We start from the raw sequence: 16,245 nt of genomic DNA, 5'->3' as shown, positions 1-16,245 counted from the left end.
AACCGTTACGTCCCTCAACGATTGTTTGTGGTTGCTAGGCAACATGAAAACCGCCGTGAGAGGAGCAGCAGGACGACAGCCGACCTGACGAAGACTTACCAACGTTTTTAGTTATATTTAGTTTAGTTATATTTTAGTTTTTTTTGTTGTTGTTGTTATTTATTTATTTTTAAATGTTCTTTTTGAGTATTTTATCACCTGCTGTTTGATATTCTCTGGTCACCTCCTCTCAGTGGACTGTAACCAGGATGTGAGCTGTCAGTCAGCCGGGTAAAGCTGCTCATATCCAGGTTCTGTAGACATGTAACGTTATTTATAAAGCAGAACTGGACATTATTCCTCTCTTCTATGTGTTATCTGTGTTAGAGTGAATGTAGAGACATGGGCTCTGAGTCTGTGAAGGTGGTGGTCAGGTGCAGGCCCCTGAATGAAAGGGAGAAGGCTCTCTGCTCTAAGATGGTGATGTTCATGGACCTGCACCGGTGCCAGTGCTTCATAGAGAAGCCCGGAGCAGCGGACGAGCCACCCAAACAGTTCACCTTTGATGGGACCTACTTCATTGATCAAACCACTGAGCAGATGTACAATGAGATTGCCTATCCTCTGGTTGAGGTAAGCTCCAGGAACCATTTTAGATTGTGTGTTTTTTTTTTTTTTTTTTTCTTCCCACAGTCCCAGTATCCGCCAAGATCATGATGTTTAAACCTAATTTGCCAATGCACAGCAACAGTATGGAGATCCAGGCATTATATAAGTAACACACAGGTCACTGGACACCCCCCCCCAGTCTAACAACAGTAGACTATATCTTATTGCTAATGACTGCAGACCTCATTATTTACTTAACAGTCTGCTGTCAGTTACTCAGAAAGGTCAGCAGGGTGCCTCATGCAAAAGGTCACACGTGCCACATTTGTTTATTTATATTTTTTTTTTTACAGGGTGTCACTGAGGGATACAATGGCACAATTTTTGCCTATGGACAGACCGGAAGTGGGAAGTCTTTCACCATGCAGGGAGTGTCCGAGCCTGCGGCCCAGAGGGGGGTCATTCCACGAGCCTTTGAGCACATCTTTGAGAGTATTCAGGTCAGTTAGGGTAACTGTTGTTAACATATTGGTCTTATGCAAAAAAAACAATTGCATGAAATCAGTGTGTAACTATACATTTTATCTTTTCTAGTCTCTTATCTTAGCTTTGTATTCTCAAAGAGAATAATTGTGTGTGAGTGTGTGTATGTGATTTTGTTTGCAAGCTAGTGTGCAGAAAATACAAAATTCCTGGTGCGGGCCTCCTACTTGGAGATTTACAATGAAGAAATCAGAGACCTTTTGGGAAGTGACACCAAACAGAGATTGGAGGTGAGCACTGTTATTTTAATAAACAAATCGGACTATATTGTGTGGCATAAGAGAACCAAAAGGATTATTGTACAGTCATTATGAAACCAGTTTCTCAGACTATTCTCTTACAGTCAGCACAATCCTGTGCCAGTTTTGTTTCGTACTAATACTGTGCCAAGTTCCCACGGTGACTAAAAAGCACAGTGGTTACATGTTTCCTTGAAGGTCAAGGTGTTTGAACAAGTGACAGATTTGGATTTAATGTGCTTTATGTGTGGCTGATGAATGCTTAGCTGAAAGAGCATCCAGAGCGTGGGGTGTATGTGCGGGACCTCTCCATGCACACTGTGCACAGTGTGGGGGAGTGCGAGAGAATCATAGAGCAAGGCTGGAAGAACCGGGCAGTGGGCTACACACTGATGAACAAAGACTCCTCCCGCTCACACTCCATCTTCAGCATCCATCTGGAGATCTGCAGCACAGGTGAACACACACACAGTGACACAATACCTGTAACCTGCTGAAACATATCTGTTTAATGTCTGATAAAGGCATTTTTATCTTTAAACCTGTGCTTCTAGGAGCTTTGTGATGCTATTACATCTCCATAACGTCGCCAGCAGCTTGATGTTAAAGAACAGTTACGCCTTCTGACATCAACAAGCTGTTACGCTTTAGTGTGTCATTGATCTTTCCTTGTATTATTTTAAATGTTTGGTGCAAAAACGATGGTCAGTTATACACAGAATAAGAAAAAAAACACAGCTAAACAATTTAATAGTCAAGTCAGGTCCTTTTTATTTATGGAGCATATTAACAAACAAAACCAAAGTGCTTTATTGTGAGACGATGGCAATTCTAATTAGATATAAAATTATTAAGAAATAGAAAAACAAAATAAATAAAATCTGTGTGAGAATCAAAAATTCTGGCTAAAAGTATAAAAAAAAAACACAACAGGAATATTGCACAGAGAACTAGTGAATAATAAACCTGACCAGCTGCCTCTGCATTGAAACTATCAACAAGCTAAAATACATTAATAATAGACCTATAATAGAAATACAAGGGGCATTGCCAGTAGCTATTTAGCTTAAAGGAACAGACAAACTTTAAAGTTGTATTCTCTCTACATTCCCTTTTGTCACTCCAAATTCTCAGATGCAGCCGGCCAGGATCATCTACGAGCAGGGAAACTCAACCTTGTTGACCTGGCAGGAAGTGAGCGCCAGTCTAAAACCGGAGCCACCGGCGAGCGGCTCCGCGAGGCCACCAAGATCAACCTCTCCCTCTCGGCCCTGGGGAACGTCATCTCTGCCCTGGTGGACGGACGCTCCAAGTACATCCCCTACCGTGACTCCAAGCTGACCAGACTGCTGCAGGACTCCCTGGGAGGAAACACGCGCACGTTGATGATCGCCTGTCTCTCCCCTGCGGACAACAACTACGAGGAAAGCCTGAGCACGCTTCGCTATGCCAACCGGGCCAAGAGCATCCAGAACAGGCCTCGTATCAACGAGGACCCCAAGGATGCTCTGCTCCGAGAGTATCAGGAGGAGATCAAGAAGTTGCGGGCCCTCGTCTCAGGCCAGCTGGGCACTGCTGACCTTGCATGTAAATTATATATTCTGTTGATATAAGGACACAACATCTTTTTATTTGAAGAGGATTTAAATGTAGCTATTGAGATATATTTCATTTGCATTTGCTTCTTTGTTTAATGATTTTTACCTGTCTTGCTAAAAAAGAAAAACTCACATGTTTGCTTTTATTTATCATGCAGCTCTGCTGGCTGGTCAGTTGTTTGAAGCATCCCCTGCTGTTCTTTCAAGGCCACAGTCCAGCACCACAGAAGCAGAGAAGGATAAGATTAAAGAGGCAACTACAGGATGTTCCCACACCAATATATCACCTCGCTTCTCCCCATGCATTATATAAGAACCAGGTGATTTATGAGTCCGTATTCTGCTCCCTCCACAGGAGTATGAAGAGAGGCTGGCCAAGTTGCAAGCTGAGTACAATGCAGAGCAGGAATCCAAAGCAAAGCTGCAGGAGGACATTGCTGCCCTGTGTTCCTCCTATGAATCCAAGCTGTCTAATCTGGAAAAGGCCCGAACCAGCAGGGGGAGCTCTGTCCTAAAGAATGGTTACGGAAAATCTTCTGTCCACAACAAAGAACCTTGTAAGTTGTTAATAAACTGGTTTCGGTGCTTGTCATTGTGTTAAAATCAACATTTCTGACAAGTCTGAACAAAACTGAACATTTGTTGTATCAGACTGTGTGTTTATCAAAGGTTCTTGTTATTGTGTCCACTCCCTGTGTACTGACTTTGTATTGTTTTGCCTCCTAGCATCAGTGAGCTCTAGCTGTATGACAAAGGTTGCTGAGGAAGAGGTCTGCCATAACACTGATCCCATGTGCCACAGTACAGCTGGAGACACTTCTCTGACCAAGGTACTCTTCCACCGTTAACCATTAAATCATTCAAAACATGTCACATTTGCTGGCATGAAGCGTTGTTAGAAACTTACTTTGTATTATTTCCTCATGTTGGTGAGCCAGGCAGCTGTACCCTGCGCAGCAGTTGGTGTCCAAATAGGTCCAGATGGAGACGGACTTGTAGACTCACCTGGCATCAACACTGAAGGGCCTCTGGACCAGCAACACGTCCTGGAAAGGTTTGTGGGCAAACATTTGACAAACAGAACCATCCATCAACCACTGCTTGTGCTTCACAATAACAATTTAATTTATTGAAATGACTATTGTATAATATTTGCATAATTCATACTGTATATTAGTACTGCATGTAGGTTATGACAATGCAGGTATGCTGACAAAGGAATATTTGCCTATTAATGCATTATTTAGATTATTATTTAATTAATGTAGCAGATTATGTTTGATATAATCATTTTGATGGGGCAATATGCCGCTCAAGTGCTTGTTGTTATGTACTTTGTGATCTCTATGCAGCGTTCCTATTCATCCATCTCTCCATCCCCAGACTGCAGCAGCTGGAACAGGAAGTGGTGGGAGGAGAGCAGGCCAGGAACAAAGAGTTACAGCAGAGACACTGGCAGAGGAAGAACCTCGCTGACCAGAGAAAAGTCCATCTAATCCGTGCTCTGTCAGAGAACAGCGAGGAGAGTGAAAATGTGCTGTTGAATGTCTACAACTCCATCCAGGAAGAGGTCCATGCCAAAAGCCAGTTGTTGGTCAAGGTCCAGGGAAAGGTGGGTCAAAGGTTCATTCAGTACAAGAAGATTCGGAGCAAAAATGGATCTGGCCAGTGACAACAAAGGAATATGTTGAAGCAATATCTTTCTGATGTAATTGGTCCACTCTAAAATATCTTCACTGCTCTGAAAATATTCAAATACATCGACAGGAAAAACACGATAATGACTGGAAGTATACTCAATGATGATTTGATTCAGTCCAAACAGGCCCAAAATTGTCAGTGATTTGCTCCTGTTATTAGTAGACATAGAAGTGAAAACCTTTTTTCTTTCATTAACTCCTGTCTCCTTCCTGGATTCTCTGATTTGGAGAGTAAAACCTATTTTATGCACATCAAAACCGCCTGAGTTCAGACTGTTCAGTACAAAATACCACATAAATGAGTGTTTACTTAGCACCAAGAATCTTACAAGGTTAGCACAAAATGATCCCTCCGAGTCTCTATGCTTTCAGTGCTGAATCATGTGTTCTGCATTCAACCATAAAACCGCATCCACCTGTTGTGACAGCTGAAAGCAGCCAAACTGGAGATCCGTGACCTGCAGGCAGAGTTCGAGGTGGAGAGGAATGACTACCTGGCAACAATCCGGCGGCTGGAGAGGGAGGGTCAGTTACTGCACAGCCTGCTGGAGCGCATGGTGCCCCTGGTGCGCCGTGACTGCAACTACAGCAACCTGGACCGCTTGAAGAAGGAAGCTGTCTGGGACGAGGACAGCGCCACCTGGAGGCTGCCGGATGTGATGGTGCAGAAAACAACGCTGCCTTCAGGTGCAACGTGTGAAGAGGGCATATAGAAAATAGGCTTACAGTAAAAGCTTATCAGTTTTTATTAACGATGTAGCTTTCGAGACTGTAAGTCCTATTCATTAATACTGTCTCACTCTCTTTCTCTCTCATAGCAGTGGCTCCAAGACTTGCAACTCGCAGAGCTTCAGCTGCTGACGCTGGAGAGCCATTCATAGTGGGTTTTATGTGTTCATGTTTCTACGTATCTTCTAGACACATACATTGAAACACTGAGAGCCTTATCCCTGTGTGCTTTTGGCAGGTGGAAGGGGACAGGTACAAGGAAATGCTTGATCGTAGTGACAGTGAGAACATCGCCAGCAGCTACTTCAAGCCAAAGAGAGCGAACCAACTGCTGGGACGTGAAGCTACCAAGGGACACGGTGAGACTAAGACCTGCAGATCTCTAGAGAGCACTATTAATAGCTAATAGGCTCTAATGATGTCTCTTCATCCTCATAGTGGTACATCTGCAGGTTGTCATCATTTAGTATGTTTCTGGTCTTTACTTTAGATTCTGAAGTGTCTGTTCTTTGAGGCGGAGAAGTCAATCAAGCTACTATCATAAAAAATTTAACAATGTGACAAAAGTAATGAGGTTTCAACTGGAGAAAGTTTAGAAAGTTTAAGTTTTTTTAAAAAAAAAGACACACTGAACAGTTGATATATCTATATCTTTAATCTATATAAAAAGATTATGTCGTTTTAAAAAAAACACACACACAAAAAAAAGGTCAATGATAGTCCAGCATCCATATTCACAAAGAAAGATTTCACTTTCACACAAAATACTAACAATGTCAATTTACATTTACTCGTCTGATGGAGCTTTCCTCTTCCAGCCATCCACTCTCCACCCTTGGTTAACGGGGCGGCCCACCTCACTGTGAGCGGTCCTACCATGAACCCACCCATCAGCTCACGGCCCTTCCGCCTGGAGTCGTTGGATGTCCCGGTCTCCAATGGTAAGGTGAAGCGCAAAAAAAGCAAGTCTCAAATCCACAATGAGGCGATTTGAAAAGACTTTAAATGTAACAGATCTCAGTGTCACCTGCCTGTGACTTCAAATGTTTTATACACTGTTATTGATCACATACAGTATATAGTAAATACTGAATTTTTATAACCACTGCTAACCAGAAATGTATACAGTCCGCTCTTATTGTGGACGTTATAAGTCAGTTAGTGTGTTTTAAATCACATTTTTAATGCTCATGTTGAACAAAATGCTACCTACAGTATGCTACTATCCTTGTATTCTTGCACTGTACCTAAAAACCTGTGATTCGTGCACTGTGAGACTCAAAGCTACTGTAATATTTAACGTCTCATGTATTTTACTGCTGCTGATTGTAAACCAGAATTTTTAACCTAACAGTTAAAATTCTACAGTTTCTGCTGAATGGCTCAAATAAAATTATTTATCCACTTTATGGCTAAATTCATTTTAACAAGCCAAGTTTTAAATAGCTTTCTGTACCGTGTTATGAACAGTAATAAGAAATAAGATCCCAGTCAACTAGTCAGACCAGTTTGTTTCTGTGTCACAGAAAATGGATGACTCACAAGTGGGTCAGGGGGGCTGTTGCCATGGCAGCAGTGTTGACAGGTAGTAGACGGTTGTCTCATGTTACGTATGACCTCTGGGGTCAGCATTGTGGATTTTGATGTGACTTTACTTAAGCTTTATAGGGATGAGAGAACCTTTTTAATTAATGCTTGACAGTCTGTGAATCATAAAAAAAATCATTTTGATGCAGATATCAAATGGTTGCATAGATTTATTTCAATCAATTATTCAGAATAATCCTGTGATGGAGTCTGTATCTCTAGTAGAGGAGTTATAGCAGATACACAAAATGCATCTTCTGTTTTTTGCCTGTTTTTATCTTTACTGATAAACTCAACTTCTCCGTCTGAGTATCATATTTCTATCTTTGGCTATGGCCTGATTTATTCATCCATTGTTTGATATTACTTGACCGGCAGAGAGCCGTGTCAGTTTCAAAATTTGACACCCTTTATTTGCCTGTGCGCAGACACACTAGACACAGATACTGGCACATTAGGTGAGCCCCACGCCTTACTGAGAGATTACACTACAGGAAAGCCACTGTAATTGTCTCCTGTAATAATCAACCACACACTTAGTTAATGGCTTCAAGGCGGTTTCATAACAAATGACTAGCAGTTCACGTAAGTCAGTGGCAGGAATTAGTCTTTACATGCAAGTGATAGCAAGAAAACACAGAAAGGAAAACACCGGTCTGCTGAGTTCACACACAGGTGGGGCTCAAGATAATCGGATAATGGAAGAACAGCTGAGCAGGCTTTCTCATTGCTCGAGTGCCGTGTAAGATGAGCAGTACGACTGATAGTCTATTCTGTGAGTGGAGTGTTGGATGGAGCAGAGATGTAAAGTCACTGTGCAGGTTACAGGGAAGAAGGTTGGACTGAATTAAATTGACTTTGCTGCTAGACGGACCCCAGATACAAGAGTGTGCATATATGTATTTACCATTGTGTGTATATATTTGTCTGAATTAAGAACAACTTTAAATTAAGAGCTCAAATGAATCACATTTAAAAGTCTACATGGAGTGATAACAGTTTCAAGAAACAAAGTGTTGACTATTTATTTACACAGACTGATGTTAAGTATAATACTGTATTAAAACTAACATAAAAAAATACAATACACTATAAATAAGATGCAGACTTCTTTATTTTCACTTGCATTTATGGAAATAGAGAAGGTAAAAATAATCACATTATCATTTGATTTTTTCCAGTATTTAGACAATGAAGGCAGTTACATGGACTGTTTGTCACATCTTTAAAACCACCTGAATCATATATACTGTATAAAATAGTAGAAACATATCGGTGAGCTTTCTATACATCAGATCTCAATAACAATGTACTGCTGGTAGCTACTAAAGGTTAGAAAACTCTGAAAAATCACCCCAAAACACTTCCAAATTTCATTTTACAATAATTATGAGCAGCATAAAGTGATTGCTCCAAAGAATGTACTCAACAATCCAATTATAGGCACATCTGTGATTTATAAAATTAAAATGTTTCCTTTAAGTAGAAGTACAGCGGAGCAGCATTTTATGTACAGTATGATGGGGAAGGAACAAGATTAATGGAAAGCCACAATATGGATGGCTTCAGTATGTTACCACCAATATAAAATGTGTCTTGTTTTGCTTCTTACAAATAATTTCTTATAGCCATAAACGTGTACGTGCATACGAGTGTATGCAGAAAACCAATGCTCCATCTGATTTGGGGATGGAAGAGCGAAGGCTATAACTTCAACAATATACTGATGTTTAAAGTACTGTTGATGATTTGTTCTGTTGTGCCTTATCAAGTTATATATCTTACTGAAATTTGTTATATCAAACACCAAGAGATTCTAATTAGATGGCATTACATTAACATTTTACTGAAATACGAGGAGGTTCCGGGGTTTAAACTGTGTAAGGTGCATTTTCAGGTACTGTTGAAACCTACATAAGAACAATATTTTAATTAAAAACGGCCCTCAAGTAAGTGATTAACTGCAACCTACATTAAAAGTGCAGGTATTTCCCTTTTTAAATTCTTCCTCTTCTTCATCATCTTCTACTTCAGTTTGCCAAAGTGCCAAGTTCCCCCTTAATGCTCTAACTCTCTTTAAGCTGATAGTACTCTTGAACTCTTTCTGAGCACTTACGCAGGCAGACTTCTGCTGTTCATCTGTTTTTAGTCTTTGAGCAGTCCGAGCTTTCTGAGTGCTTCTTTTCGATCAGCTCCCATCCCAGGCACCACCATCACAGTATATCCGACTGAGTTTGAGGGTTTTTGGGGCTGAGCTGCAGTGGTGTACCGTGGTTCAGGGCATCTTCCACCGTTTCTGTGGTTGTCCATGGTAGCAGAGCGCTCCAGACCAGCTGCCTTTGCTCCGTTGGATTGAGCAGGATGCGATACAGACGCAGGCTGTTTGTCAGGTCTGGAGTAGTGATGGAAACTGGCACTGCTCTGCAGAGGTCTGTTCTTGGGCTCAGAGGGCACTTGAGAATGAGAAAACGATGGATTACTTGACGGATTAATGTTAGATGGACCTCTTGTAAATCTGTTTGGGGTTGGGTCCAGAGAGGAGGGAGATTTCGGGGGAGGCAGTGGGGCTACTGTCTCGTTTTCTGGTTGTTGATCTTTCAGGAGTCCCAGCTTCTGCAAAGCTTCCAGTCTCACGACCTGGGGGTCTGTTGCATGCTTGACACCGTATGAAGAGTCAGAGGTTATGGCTGCTTCATTTTGTGTTTTCATAGATATGTTGGCAGGAATCTTTTTGGGTTTGGGGGCCACAACTGGAGGACCTGTCTTAGACATGAAAGCCTCTGAGTTGGATCTGCCGAATCTTAGAAGATTTCCAAGGTTTGGGCCTTCCGCTGTTACAGGAAGTTGCTTGTCCAAGTCTATAGTATGATCGATGGTGGGACATAAAGGCGTCTTCTTTGTGGAGGCACTCCTCCGCAGATGAAAAAGTGCCTCATAGGACAGAGGACCTCTATGTAAAGGACCTTCAGTTGTCCGAACTGAGCAGTCCCTGGATTTAGTAGGAGGAAGCATCACAACATTAACCTCTAAAGGTACTTGGGGCGCAACAGGTTTCTGGTTGTGTTTGTGACCAGGTTGTTTGATTGAAGACGTGAACTGAGGTGGACAGCTGAGATTTTTGTCTGGAGGGACACTCTGCTTAGCAATGGGTACAGAACATGGAGAGCTTCTTGCCACAACAAAAGGTGTAGGGACCAGGTAGCTCTGCATGGGTTTGGTGTCAACATTTTGCTTCATGGGTTCCTTAGAGGCATGTTTCTGTGAACCTGAAAGACAAACAAGCACATGTTCATCACAATGCGTCTCTCTTTCAGTATTACTGGTTAACTAATTCTGCGTCTCTGCCAAGAGATTAACTTACTGTTGAGCTTGTTTTTGCCCATGGAGGCTGACAGGTCAGCCAGTTTGTTAGCAATGTTGCCAGGGTTGGGCAGTTGGTCAGGTTCATCATTGGACAGTCCACTGTCCTCCTCAGTATCCAAAGACTCAATAGTCTCCTCCAAAAACATGAGACAGGCTTTCTCCTCAGCAGACAGGTACTCCAGACTATCATCACTCTGTAATACATAAAAGTAGGCCTTTCCTCGTGACAAAAAATCCACTGTGAGATATCCCAAAGGTGATTTTTACAGAAGAGTGTGTAAAGCCTTAAAGCCTTTCACTTAGACACACAACTATAAAACCAGATACATCACTTAGCTGTTATGTTTCTACTCTCTGTTACCTACATTGTTTTGTGTATTTCATGTTGTTTTGTATAATGAGTTGTAGAGGAACTAATACTATTCTCAGGTTCAAGAGGGGAAGATCAGTAACTTACAAAGCCAGAATTGGCGCTGACAACACTGTCACAGCTGCCAGCACTGTCCATGCTGGTCATCGTCTCCAATCCAATGCCACCTGGCCAGGTATCGCTTTTGGGCATCTTAGTGCCCTGATTTTATCTGAGGTTAGTGGCACAGATTGTTGTGGTTCACTCTGTAAAAAGGGAATACATGGTAAGTTAGAATTGCAGTTTAAGTTGTTCATCTACAAGCATGGCAGAGTGACAATAATGGTTGATTCAATGACAATGTTTATGTCTCTGTGGACACCATTTCCATAGGTTTATAGGTGGTCTTTCTTTCAGACAGCCATTAGTTTACATTCTTTTATGTACAGTATGAAGTCTACGGAGTCCCTGACCATATTGGGAATTTTCTTGGAAATACTGTACTATTGCATCCCCTTGCAATATTTTGGCATAATCTCGCTTGCAATCTTTTTGCCTTAAAATAGCTTTTGTGTCACCTAGTGTTAACCTTAATGCAGAAATTTCTAATCAGCATAAAAGGACATCTGGTTAACAGATAACTGAGGAACCTGTAGGCAGAAAACACACTGATGTGATGTTAAAAATGGATAAATTACATAACCCTACTTGCTGGAAAACCAGTAAAATAGAGGGTTTAAATTAAATTTGACACATGGCCCTGAATTAGAGACTGAAGTAACAAGTAACAGTAATAGGTACACCGGACTATACCGATATGCTGGTTTTTGTACTTTAGGAATTACCAGATTCCTACAATTTTCCACCCTCGATACTGGCAGTCTGTACGACATTCTTTATCAAAAATATACTAGATACTCATCATTCAGGATGTGTCGTGCAAATAGATGACCAGAAAGTGTGAATTGTCACAATAAAGCATCAACCATATTTCTAAATTTAGAGCTTTGACCACATCTGATTTATGGCTGAAGGACAATATTTCAGCTATAGAGGGAATTTGAGATTTTGGCTTCATATATAATTAATTAATAAATGACAAAATAATGTACACAAGCACTGATTAACAATATATGTGGGGTCAAATAACCTGTACATTTGTTTCCAATGAATGTACACAGCCATGGAGAGGAAGGAAAATGAGATGTTGTGTGTGTGAGCACTAATGAGCACCACAGGGAACTGGTCAGCTCCAGATCGGACTGATCCATCTTTACTACTAGCTTCAATGTAAACAGTGTCAAACATGTAAAGGTAACCCTGAGTTACCTGAACCCAGGATTAAAATAAGTCCTTAGGGTTACTTTAATGTTATTACCCTATACTGTCAAGATGGTGCACATTGTGGTTGGGCCATGTAGGGTTGGATAGTGTGAGAATTATAACATATTGAGTCTTCCTAACTCATTTATAATATCAATAGCATGACAGCTGTAGACTTCATACATAATCACCCCATTGAAGAACAAATGGGTCCAATAGTTCGTATTGTATGCATTGCTGGAGCTTGAGGGTAAAGTATCACAGGAGAATTTAAAAATGTTCGAAGACAAACTCAAAAACTCTTACAAGTGAATAAAAAGTGTTAAAAAGTCGAAGCCCTTTACAGCCTCTGTAGAGTCAACTAGCTTTTGTTAAGTTTTGATTTTCATCAAGTAAAGTTTCCTTTTGCTCAAAGGCAGTTTTAGAAAACTACTGTTATTGATGCATTGAATTATTCATGGTTAATCCCCTACACTCAACACTAAAGCATCAATTGCTGCAGTACAGCAACAAGTAATAGTACATTTACACTATATTGTTTTCATAAAGGTCATATTTGCCTTGTGTTCTAGGTCTCATTTAGCTTGAACACAGTTGACTTTTAAGCTCTAAGATGTTGACACTCGCAACAAGTTTAAAAAAAAAAGATCCCGGCTCGCAGCTGCAATACTGTGCAACTGTAATGTAACTTTTGAGAAAAAACAAATTAAAGGTGACTAAATGTGAACTGTGATAAATTATCTAATTAGTACAGTAGGTTCAGAGTAATGTAAAGGATACATAGGCTGGAGTTAATTGGCTAAAACCAACGCAATGGTCCTTGAGATGCATATATGTCTGAATTAATAGGCTATTTTTAATTTGCTCTGTCTCATACGCAGACCAACATAATATCAACTCAACATGTAACATCCTATGTAGCCCTGTGGTGTGTTTTACATGCACGACAGTTTTCTGATGATTGGACAGCCTTGCTCTTGGAGAATGACAGGGTATCATTGGTTAGTGTGTTTCTGACAGATATCGAACTAGTCCTCTTACTGCATGTGACTCAGATTACAGCACACATGCCACTCCTAATCTTCCTCAACCGGATCAATTTCAGCGGGAGTGGAGGGCAGCAGCAATGATCTCCTGGAAGCTATGTGATATCCAGTTTGTTGTCTTACTGTAACAGTCTAGTATTGGGACATTATTTATTTGGTTGTATAATTTTTAGGTGGTGAAATAAAGAGAGAATGTAAATACAATGATAACATTCACACACTATTCTGGCCACGTGAAACACTTTGGATAAAAGCATCTTATTGGTGCTATTACTGCAAATTGCCAGCAACTTTGAGCAAATATTTCTACCAGAACAAACACATTTTAGAGAATAAAGTTTAAAGTAAAGGCACAAAGTTTAATATAAAGGCAGCTCTGTTTGATCCTGGTGAAAAGAAATTCACTTTTGGATAAGTTTCAACACCTGAGAGGGAAGGGCTGCTAGATAGGCCAAGAGAGGCACAAAAGCACTCCTGTTCACTGTTCGTGCTTTGCCATGTCATCCCATCCCTGTAAAATCTTAAAGCCCCTATCACCAGCCCAATATGTAAATGCCCCCATCTGTCCCGCTGCATGCAGGTCAGGATATGATTCTGTGAAACAGTGGAAACACTGAGATAACGTTTGTTGTGTTTTAACCACACACAATCTGGGTTGATCACATGCAAAGGAAAAGAGCAGCTGCTGTGGCCTGCAGGCAAAAACTATATATATTTTAAACCTAAAAGTGACGGTTATTTGAACAGCAAATGCGTCTTCTATAAGTGTTAAGTATTAACAGTGACTGTCCTGTTAAAGTGGGCAATGTGACTTGGGTTTTTTCCCTTGTCATAACGAAACGCCATTAACCCCTATAGAGCATACATGAAAGGACAAAAATATATCATATCATATATAATGTTATCTCCATATAGATACATCCTATCAACACAGGAGCAACCGCCACGGGAAACAGGATGAGTTTAGCTTTCATAAAACTGTGTAATGCAGAGGCTGAGGCAATAAATGTAACTGCCAAGTGAAGCTCCTAGGAACATAATCTCTGGTCCAGTAACAGTTGCAGTTGTTTAAGATTGTGGCCATAAAAAAAGCAACTGAACAAGGTTTTTTTTTTTTTTTTTTTACTATATATAGATACATATATATAATTTTTCCCAAGTTTATTTTAATCCTCACTATCAACCCTCTACCTTCAGATTCCCCAGAGTTTTAAGCACATTAGTCTGTCTTTTGTAATAAAGATTATCTGCCTCAAATAGTCTCTACAAAATATAGATTATTCTAAAACTAGTCTGCAAATAAAACAAAAGCTGACTATGCACTGTAAAGATGGCTCAACACGAAAATTACATTAACTATATGACTTTTATACACAAATATGAATTTGGAGAACAAAAACTATTTTTAAAAAGCGGGGATTTAATCGGGAAACAGTTCAAGTTACCATAACGTGATATAACACACTTAATGTGAGCAATAGATTAATTTCATATCTAAACGTTAGAGGGAAAAACAAGATTTAAACAACCCTACTTAACATAAATTGTTGTTCAAACTAACCTTAAGTAGATTTAACTGCCACAAAGTTTGTTTTAAAGTTAAACGTACCTGTGTGAATCTGCGTGCGTTACTCAGTTATCCATCTCCTGCTTCCTGTGCAAGAGAAGAGTCGGTGAGTGAGTGAGCGGCTCTGTGATACCTGCACTGAAGGACTTTGTGCCTTTTTAAGCTCTCAGCCAATCAGAGAGGAGCCCTCGTTGTCATGGTGCCCACAACTGCAGTAATCTCACTAATCACTGTCTCTGTGTCACAGACTCTCTCCGCTGACCGCGGCAGCGAGGCTCGTTACTCGAAAAGTAGACCCCAAGTGAAAGTCGTTACTGCGTTGCTGCTACGTTACCGGTTAGTTGGTTACTATAGCAACCCGTGTTGACCGGTTGAAGTCCCTCCGTCCGTTAACAAAACGATTAAAGGACAGCCGTCGGTGTGAATTGTAGACAGATGTTCAGATGTTGTTTTCAGTCTCCTTGGAAGATGGCGGACAGAAGAACAGTTGATGATTAATCTTATTTTACTTTTAAATGTACATTCACTGTTAGGAGACTGTGCCTTGTTGCCTTCTGTCAGGGAGTTCAAACATTACATTTATTTCAGTTCAGCACTCACAAAAAGCAATTAAAACCATAGCAGCCTGTACTAAATAAATAATATATAATATATATAATATATATAATGTCTTTTATGTGTTTTTTGTTTCTTTGTTACTACATGTTCTCAGTTTTCATACATGTAAACTGCCTGTAGCATGAGACATAAATGACAATGGACAGTGTTGTATTAAGGATGCTTTACTTAAATAAAAGTATGCTACTGATACTGTAGAAGTACTTTGTTACAAGTAAAAGTCTTACACTGAAATTAAAAGGAAAAACCTGAATAATGTGTGTGTGTGTGTGTGTGTGTGTACATATAATAATTATTACTCATGCATTAGCTCCACAATTCCCTACCCCTAAATCTGAAGAACAGGACCCTGGGAACAAAGAAATAAGCCCTATATCCATCTGCAGATTGAAATAACCTTCATAATAATACAACTTTTAATGTAATTAAAGCATCAAAATGTTAATATTAAAGCCGTGAATCTAATATAATTATTAATTAATATGATGCAAATAATTATTATGGATTCCTCTGATGATCATTATTTTATTGTTTGGTTTCTTAAATGCCGTCACAATTAGTGATTAGTCAAAGTTCTGGCATTTTTGCACGAAAAATTATAAAACAATCAGTTATCAGATTATTCTCCAATTATTTTTTTGTAATTGACTAATCAACTAATTTATCAACCAATCCTTAAAGTTCAAATTCTCACAACTGAGAAACCGAAGTGGGGAATGAATAGCTTGTTCTCCCCAGAAATGACTTAAGATTGATTATCTAACCTTTTGTACTCGATGGCCTTGAATCTGGCACACATGGATGGAAAACAGCTGTTATTAAAGTTATTAATTACACTTGTGCAACACTTATCTTTCACACAGCCGCTTTGTAGTTGCTGCTACTGTCGGTCAAATAGCTAGTGAACAAATCCTGTTAAGAAAGAAAGTAGATGTTCCTTAAAATAACATGTAGGTAGTGTAATCCCACTATGGTGGCACAGGATGAGCGTTGTT

At 40.1% G+C, this 16,245-nt stretch overlaps 2 protein-coding genes across 4 annotated transcripts; one reads left to right on the top strand and one right to left on the bottom strand.

Moving 5' to 3' along the window:
* The first annotated feature begins 9 nt into the window (after positions 1–9).
* kif17 (kinesin family member 17) lies at positions 10–6,804 on the top strand. 3 transcript variants are annotated; one of them, XM_051414628.1, is made up of 15 exons: positions 14–270; positions 367–612; positions 942–1,088; positions 1,260–1,361; positions 1,637–1,826; positions 2,505–2,957; positions 3,127–3,221; positions 3,324–3,525; positions 3,695–3,798; positions 3,907–4,022; positions 4,352–4,580; positions 5,097–5,355; positions 5,487–5,548; positions 5,636–5,756; positions 6,216–6,804. In XM_051414628.1, exons 2-15 carry the CDS (start codon positions 382–384, stop codon positions 6,389–6,391), a joined length of 2,487 nt encoding a protein of 828 aa, XP_051270588.1. In that variant the 5' UTR covers positions 14–270; positions 367–381; the 3' UTR covers positions 6,392–6,804. The 3 variants fall into 3 exon arrangements, with proteins under 3 accessions (XP_051270590.1, XP_051270589.1, XP_051270588.1); XM_051414630.1 differs by having other exon boundaries at positions 10–612; positions 6,202–6,378; XM_051414629.1 differs by having other exon boundaries at positions 12–612; positions 5,490–5,548.
* A 1,276-nt stretch (positions 6,805–8,080) lies between these two features.
* On the bottom strand, positions 8,081–14,845 carry zgc:158258 (uncharacterized protein LOC791186 homolog). Its single transcript, XM_051414642.1, has 4 exons — positions 14,675–14,845; positions 10,805–10,962; positions 10,346–10,541; positions 8,081–10,250 (listed from the first exon to the last, which is right to left on the bottom strand). The coding sequence occupies exons 2-4, from the start codon at positions 10,907–10,909 to the stop codon at positions 9,130–9,132; spliced, it is 1,422 nt and encodes a 473-aa protein (XP_051270602.1). The 5' UTR covers positions 10,910–10,962; positions 14,675–14,845; the 3' UTR covers positions 8,081–9,129.
* Positions 14,846–16,245: the final 1,400 nt, after the last annotated feature.

The sequence above is a fragment of the Dicentrarchus labrax genome, unplaced genomic scaffold (genome assembly GCF_905237075.1).
Source record: "Dicentrarchus labrax unplaced genomic scaffold, dlabrax2021, whole genome shotgun sequence".
NCBI classification, from domain to species: domain Eukaryota; kingdom Metazoa; phylum Chordata; class Actinopteri; family Moronidae; genus Dicentrarchus; species Dicentrarchus labrax.
The sequence above is the reverse complement of the archived record's forward strand: the minus strand, read 5'-3'. Positions and strand labels throughout refer to the sequence as shown.